This window comes from Colletotrichum gloeosporioides, assembly GCF_011800055.1.
Source record: "Colletotrichum gloeosporioides strain Lc1 chromosome Unknown consensus_66, whole genome shotgun sequence".
NCBI classification, from domain to species: domain Eukaryota; kingdom Fungi; phylum Ascomycota; class Sordariomycetes; order Glomerellales; family Glomerellaceae; genus Colletotrichum; species Colletotrichum gloeosporioides.
Window position 1 is genome coordinate 473,356 of NW_025544711.1, and position 8,411 is coordinate 481,766.

Below are 8,411 nucleotides of genomic sequence, written 5' to 3' on the forward strand. Positions count from 1 at the left end.
CGTTCCCCAGATGGGCTGTGTAGTCTTTGAATTAGTCACCTCGATCGCGGGGATGAGAATGAGACGGGATGACACATGCCGGAGTTGGCGGGTAGATGACTAACCGAGACTTTCTGCTTCCAGCTCTGCTTTGCCCAAAGTTACCGCCTGTAGCCGCGGTCTACAGCGGACGTCCATGTTAAACGCCCATCGAGGGCGCCCGAAGGCCGCGCATTCCCACGGACCGGACGACGATGCGCACTTCCCTTGCTCCCCTCCCGCCGTGCTCGCTCTCCGTCGCCCAATTGATCGCAGCTGAGCCACCAGGAACAACTTGCCTCGCTGATTTACGAAAGGTTACTGGACTCCCTCGGATATCACGGTCAGCCACTCCCTTGCGCTCCAGCAGGGGCTGGTGCTTGCTTGTATCAATCCCTGAGGCGGTGCTTCCGGCTCCCTCCCCAATGAAATCAAAATCGCAAGACGATGAGTGCTGCGATTGAACGAGCAATAACACGACACAAGCACAGCCCAGTCATCACCATCATCACCCTCGTCGTCCATCATCAGCTGCAGCCAACCATCCATTCACAAATACCGAGGCGATTGATCTACAGCAACATATTTTTGAGTTTGAGAAGTACTGAGTCACACCTGGTCTGTCAACGTCCGACAGGGCCTCGAGTTGCAGCTTCGCTTCGTCTAGAACCAGAGGAAACGCGCAGGAACCAGTCACGGCAAGCTTTCGGGAAGCACATGGACTGCCGTGCATGGCAAGCGTGTGCGTATTGCGCCGCCCATCAGGTTTTTGCGCCCACCTCTTTTGCTCCCTTTCGCATTTTCCAAATTGTTTCTTACGAATGGCAATGGAGAGGAGAGATGCCATGCCGAAAGCGCGATTGTAATTGGGGCATAATTCTGCCCTTTTATTCTTACTTTCTTCGTCAGTGTATGGCCAACGTCGCGCGTTCCCGTCAGACTAGATCAGGTGTCGCGCGAACCACGGCCAGAGTGCGAGAGTTTGGGAGAGGGTCCCAAACAGTGATTGAAACCGAACTAAACGGTCTGAATTGAGAAAGGACGTTAGGTCTGGCAGCCGTGTTGATTGTTGTGTCTTCGGCCGAGAGAGACAGATGCCTATCGCGCCTGGGGGAAAGACGTTCTCGCATCTCTCCCCTCCCCCACGCGCGCAACACACCAAACGTTTGGTTTGCGCCGCCACTTGGGACGGACGAGGGCAATCAAGGGCCGAGGATGGGGGATGCCAGAGATGGGCTGCTGCAAGCGCCAGGTGCACGGCGCATCGAGTCCCAACATCTTGGGATTGTGAGATGTCTGCATCGGACCTGATTGACCCAAATCGGAGTGGCATGGGCATGGGCATGGGCGTGATGGTGGTGTTGTTGACGAGGGAGGTGGGCAGGAAAAGCACAAAGAAATAAAAATAAGGAATCTGATATCTGGAAAATAAGAGTTGAATAAAATAATAATATTATTATTATTCAGAGCTGAGGAGGTATCTATCTGACAAGCATGTCACCATCATCACCACCACCACCACCACCACCCACACCCATCGACACCATCAACTCCGACCTGGGACGGCCCCACCGTTTTCCCCAGACAACGGTTACGGGACTGGACTGGCTTGGGAGGCTTCAGTGTTCCTCCACGCCTTGTCTTGGGTGGCGGTCCAGCGGTAGCGCCAACGGTCCGCCACCGTCCGGTACCTAACGTAGTCCCCGCGGGCGCCTCTTCCCACTTTGGGGCCCCCCAACTCAACTCAACTCCCGTCCCTCACCGCTCGGGAAGGCTGACTTGGACTTGCATAAACACCATGGTCACCAGGTCCCTTCGCTGATGTGCTGGCAACTCTCCCTACACCCAGTGTTGCAATCCAAGCCCTCACGAGCGACCGTCCTCGAGGCCGCCCGGCATCGTCGTCATCGAAGGAGAGCAGAAAACCGAAAATAAACCTTTCTCCAAGGCATCCATCCGAAGAGAAAGCCTTGGTTTTCGACCAACATCGGCTGATGAAGGGAAACTCATCGCCCAAGACGCCAGCAACCTAAGGTAGGTCGTATTGCCTCCTTTCAACACATCGAGATGCTGCCACGACAACTGCCTAGATCACCTCCCATCCCAAACAGACAAGACACTGATGGTGGGCTGCCGTCGACGGTCGGGCAGGGCCCTACACACCTCCAGCGTCCCACTGCATCTGCCGGCGAATCCTCTCCGTCGCCTTCCCGCTGCGCCGGTCTGCTGCCAAAGCCCATGGTGAGCACCATACACACAACAGACTGACCGAGTCTCTGCTTCAAGAAGTTCCAGGCACGCTACGCATACACTTAGACGCGCATTCTCTCTCTCTGCAGTTGATTGACAGGCTGTCACCGTCACGGGCCGTCCATTCTCATCCACTCACCCGTCTCCAATCCCTATCTTCGGCCCTGCCTTCGCTCACACTTACATGCAGCGGGCTTGCTTCCGTCGCACTCCCCCGGGCCACTGGTATTCCCCCATCGCCTCGATACGAAATGCGCGCCCACGCCAGATCCCATTTTGTTTCACACCATCTGCTCCAAAAGTCCATCTTCTCCTCCTTCACCGGCCAGCCCAGTCCTTTTGAAAAATCAGTATCGTCGCCGTTTTCCCTCTCAAAAACGCCCGCCCGCGCGCCCTCATGCACTACCTTCCCCCACCGTCGCAAACACATGTCGTCCGTCCAGGCCCTGTGGCGTCCTGTCGTGCTCCATGCACTTAGTCAAAACGTGCAACTTTTCTCTACATGTCTTGGTCGACCCGTTCCAGATCAATGCATATCCTGCTGCTGGCGTTGACCGGTGATACGGTGGTAAGAACGCTTCAGATGACCCACCCCGCCCCGGGAGCGCCCAACGGCCACTCTCTACCTCTTGTCGCCGGTCACTCGGCGCCTGCTACGCGCAAACGAGGGATACGGAGGCCCAGGTGAGGCGAGAGCACCAGACAGAGGGGGCCGTCGGTGCTGCGGCCGGATTGTCGGTGTGCCCTTCCTCAGAGGAGGGATCGGCAGCTTCAAGCTTGTCACGTTCGCATATGCTGCATGTACGCTGTATAATAGCCCATGATGCAGAAGGTAACTTCCTTCGCCAACAATTGTCGGCATTTTTGGTGTTGTTGGGCAGCGACTGAGCAACCCTTCATTCGGCGGCTGCTTTCCCCGGATTTCCATCACACCTCACCTGGGACATGCTGCGCTGGGCATCACGTTGTTGAGAGACACGCCAGCTCATACATTTCCAGTCATGCGGATTCATGGCTCACCGGGTGTGGACTTCATCCCATTCAGGAAGATATTCTGCCCATGGCGATGGCTCACGTTGGGCATAATTGAGATGTCCTTTGTCGAGAAAATAATATCAATGGTCACATTTACGTCACCTGGACGCGGCGACTGGTTCATGGCCCTTGGATGTGTTGAGGCTCCGGTAGCCCTGCCTTTGCATGGTACGGCGTCAACGACAACCAAACCAGATGAAAATAATGATAATCAAACGTCAATTAAATAAAATATTAGCTGTTTTTTTATTTTCCATTATTTCTGTCACCTATTCGTTCGGCTGGTATCGCATCGTCTCACCCGCATGATGCCGCTCCAGTGGCGCATGCTTCACTCGCGGTGGCTTCGGCGTCCAAGACCCCTGGTTTTAGGGTGGCGTCCGGTACTTCTCTCACTACTACCAAAACAACTACCGTTTATGCGAGGCCTGACGGGCTCATGATGATGAAAGAAAGCCTGGATGCCCAAGAGTTCGTCTGTGATTCACAACCATACGGTACGCTGCGAATCTGGCTGTGGACGGTGCATGTGATTGAAGGCCCATGGTGAGGGTCTAGTCGAGGAAATTACCATTTGTGATTCCACAGTCTCTGTCTTTTCTCATGATTGGTGAAGCTCTGGTTGCAAACATCGTGATATGGACAATTGGGTCGATGAGTGTTGGTCTGCCTATGTCCTCACTAGAGAACGTGGAATGCCTGCGGTCCTGACTGGCGATAGACACATTGAATATACACTCTGCGACGATGCAGAAATCCGCCGTGAGAAACAAGCAACACAGCTACTGAATTATGAAACCAAGTGAAGCTTCAGTCTCCAATCTCAAGTTGCTTGCCCAAATGGGACGATGAGTCAACCGGGGACGGCGGCGCTAGTTCTCAGACCGATCAAACGAACCAACCCACTAACATGCTGCCACCGCAAACCCGCAGGCATCTGTTAAACGAGACGAACCACTGGCCCCACATTGACTCACGTCGACTCATCGTGTATACCAAGCGCCGTTGCGGAGCTGCATCTCGGAGATTCCACGACATCCGGCCCGGGCCAACAGTCGCCACAACATCCACCCGACCACCACCCTCAAATATAACGACACATCCGCCACCCTCATCTCAAGTTGAGAAGGCTTTCATCCGACAGCATCCCGTCAAATCACCTGCTCGCCCGGCGACAAGCACTGCTCAGCCCGCAGTTCGTTCTTTGCATTTCGTCAGTTCAGCTCATCACCTCATTATCTCTGTTGAGCATTTTTCTTTTCCTCCCTCGTCAACATCCAGCCCGCCCGCCCATCATGATATCAATCAACCAGCAAGGCGGCACCACCCACCAACAAGCCGTCCCCCGGCCCCGCAACGACCGCGTGGTCCCGAAACCAGTCCCTGCCGCCCAGTCCAAGGACCCCCGCGGCTACCAGCTCGGCCAGCTGCGCAAGCGCTTCTCGCCCCGCGAGTCTACCGTCGACGGCGGCGCCGCCACCTCCCTGGTCTTCAAGCTGAAGCCCTCCGACCCGGACTTCCCCTTCGAGCTGGAGCACCTCGAGTGCGACCTGCGCGTGCCGGAAGACTACCCCGAGGCCGCCCCCGTGCTGCACGTGCGCAACAGCGACATCCCTCGCGGCTTCGGCGTCAACGTCGAGCGCGGATGGGACCGCCTCGTCCGCGAGCGCCAGGGCGCCTCCCTCCTCGCGCTCACCTACGCCCTGGACAAGAACCTCGAGGTCTTCCTGTCCGAGCAGAAGGCCGACACCGTCAAGCTGGTTTCGTTCAAAGACACCAAGGACACGCGCCATCTCGAAGCAGCAGCAGCCGGCGGCGCATCTTCGCCAGCACCGGCAGCGCAAGCGCCTTCTCCAAAACCGGCACCCGTCAGACGCTACGAGCCCGAGGAGTACTTCACCCAGGAGGAGATGGCAGCCGCCAAAGCCCGCCGTGCGCAAGAGACGCGGCAGCTCGAGACCCGCATGGGCCGCCTGTCGCTGTACCGCCGCTCGCCGGACGGCATCGTGTACACCCTGCCCCTGGAGCCTCGCCGCCGCGGAGAGCTCCCCGGCGGCCTGCAGAGCGTCAAGACGGTGCACCTCATCGTGCCGCTGCTCTACCCTCTCCAACCTCTCCGCATCCAGATCAACGAATGCGAGTCCAACGACGCCGAGCCCCTTGAGGAGCTCTTCGTGCGCAAGGCGGCTGAACAGAAGCAGATGACGCTCACGAGCCATCTGAATTACCTCGCGCAGAACATGCACGTCCTCGCGAAACAGGCCCTAGCACCGCCCAAACCCGCCAAAACTGAGCCTGCCGTGGCCCCTGAAAAGGACGCCAAGGCAAAGGCCCCGGAAGCCGCCGCGGACGAGGATCGGAGCCACGTCAAGGTCATCCCCCGGCCGCCGGAGTGGGACCGCCGAGCCCGCCACGGAGCCGACGCCGATGACGACGACACCTCCGACAGCTACGACTCTGACTCGTCCAACAACGGCGGCGCCAACCTCGACGCCGAAGCACCCACGCTCTCGTCCGGCCTCACCCCTGAACGCGGCACCTCCATCTCCTTCCCCGACATCGAGCTCCACAGCATCGAGCTCTTCCAGGTCTCCATCCTCAACCTCAGCGTCAAGTGCACCCGCTGCAAGACCGCCAACGAGATCACCGGCCTGCGCCACGAAGCCCCGCAGACTTCCAGCTGCCGCAAGTGCGCCGCCGGCTTCGCCGCCCAGTTCCGCCACCAGCTCGTCCACGCCAACTCCACCCGCGCCGGCTTCGTCGACCTCACGGGCTGCACCGTCGTCGACATGCTGCCCAGCACCTTCGTCCCCGTCTGCGCAAAGTGCTCCACGCAAAGCCAGGGGCTCGTCTCCGTCCGCGGCGACGCGACCACCAACGTCTGCCGCACCTGCCATGGCAAGTTCACCTTCAAGATCCCGACCGTCAAGTTCCTCGCCATCAGCGCCAGCACGCTCGCCGCGCCCTCCGCCGGCCCCGTCAAGAAGGCCGAGAAGCTCGGCCTGCACGCGGGCACCCCGCTCCCGGAGCGTGGCGCGTGCGCGCACTACCGCAAGAGCTACCGCTGGTTCCGCTTCTCGTGCTGCAACCGCGTGCACCCGTGCGACCGGTGCCACGACGACGCCGAGGGCCACGTCAACGAGTGGGCGAGCCGGATGGTGTGCGGGTGGTGCAGCCGCGAGCAGCGGTACTCGCCCGACGCGTGCGGGTTCTGCGGGCGGAGCGTCATCGGGCGCAAGGGCCGAGGGTTCTGGGAGGGCGGCAAGGGGACGCGGGACCGCACGCTCATGAGCCGCAAGGATCCGAGGAAGCACAAGAGGGTTGGCGGCGGGGAGTCGTCGAAGAAGGACTGAAGATGTGGTTTACTTTTGGGGGTGAGGTGTGTGTCTGAGATGATGGATGGGTTTGCATGTGGTGTGGTATATTGATATCATTAGCTTCTCCCTGAGTGTTTCTCGAGATACCACCACCTCCGAATTCACTCTTCATGTCTCACTATCGTGTTATCATCCCGCGCAGAAACATCTCGTTGCCGCGAAGATAGGGCTGCTGAGCGGCTAGTATACACCCTCGTCACAAAAACGCAACGGTGATGGCTGCCGCCGGTCTCCCCCTCCCCCACGGAACAAGCGCCGGACCCTGGCGGCAGACAGCCGGACGAGATTCGTTGTGCAATGTCAGATTTTGTGCAACCCATTCAGGCACAAAATGTGATGAGGAGCCGTAGACACCGTGATTGGGTCAAAATGATGGTCATCTGCTCACGCAAATAGTTGGCGGTCGAGCCGTGATTGGGGTAAATTCGGTGAGCTGTAGTGTTGCATGCCGACGGTGTCATTGGTCAGAAGACGTTAAGCGCTTCCTTGCCACCGTCATCACCTTCAGATCAGCAGGGAGTCTGATTTGTGATGAAGCCTGTAAGGACCGATACGTTGAGAACAAGTAAAAGAATTCAAAAATATTCAAATATTCTTTTTTATTCTAAACAGCGGACATGATATTTTCGAATAAATCAACCGAATATTTTAGACGAATACGTCCCACAATCCCCTGGCTTTCCCCTTGTAACGCCACCGTTTACGCCGACATTATATTAAAATCCCCGTCTTTCTTGTCTTTTAAAGTTTTCAACCGCCAAAGTCCATCCTGCCACATGGGGATTATTACTCCAGCGAAAAGAGCGGTACAGGGACACCCCGTAGGACCCCGTAGGGCAGCTAGAGGAAACAGCGAGCATTAACCACGAAATCCCACGAATCACAAGCGGGAGGGTGTAAGCAAAGCAAAGAGTAGTTCTTGCGCCGGCGCGGTCGCCGGGGCCCCGGATGGATGCTTGCTTCCCCGGAAGACCCAGCCGGCTGGGTTTTGTGGGGGAGGGGGGAGAAACCAAGCTTCTTCTGGATGTCAGGCCCGTGCTTCTGCATCTTGCATCTTGGGGGAAATGGCCTTCTTGCCCTTTTGGAGACATGTCGTGAGAGACCATGAGCGAACGCACTGCAGCCAGGGTAGAAGGGTGCGGGGAAATCGCGTGGTTTGGACAGAGTGACTGGAGCGATTATTGCATCGCCGGTCGAGGGCCTGGAACGCTTGGGACTGTTGACTGCATGTGAAAGGCGAGGGGACGCGTACATGTTGGCTCGGGTGTAGTTCACTGGATAGGGTACCGGTGTGCAAGGGGCGGATATGACCACAGGTTTCCATCACTTTTCGGAACTGATACCTGTCATCGAAGCGATTTGTCCACGTCTGTACCTTGCATCAATGTCAGGGGCGCATGGCCTCTTGCCAACACGTGGGATGGACTGGCTGCCTTTAGTGCCAGACTTTCCGGTCCATTCTTTGCTTCGGGTTAAAGACGAAACCGCAGGTTAACCCAAGCGTAGGAATGTCTCTCCCTGAAGCTGACGGTTGCTTTCCAAGTGCTGTTGCTGCCGGGGTTTCTCAGCCTGTCAGCGTACTTAGCCGCTCATCCGCGGACAATAGAGCTCCAGCTAGCTCGAGATAGCTTCCCTCCAAGGAGCTTCCTTAGCTTCCCCGGCATGATTTGGCATATGCTAATCATCAGCCATCATCATCTACGGCGGTTACATTCAGAGTCGGGCTTGTGC

General features: G+C 57.5%; 1 protein-coding gene across 1 annotated transcript; it reads left to right on the forward strand.

The window, feature by feature from the left end:
• Positions 1–4,598: 4,598 nt before the first annotated feature.
• On the forward strand, positions 4,599–6,656 carry GCG54_00014795 (uncharacterized protein; the record flags this gene model as incomplete). Its single annotated transcript, XM_045414616.1, has 1 exon — positions 4,599–6,656. The coding sequence occupies one exon, from the start codon at positions 4,599–4,601 to the stop codon at positions 6,654–6,656; it is 2,058 nt and encodes a 685-aa protein (XP_045260738.1).
• Between the last annotated feature and the right edge of the window lie 1,755 nt (positions 6,657–8,411).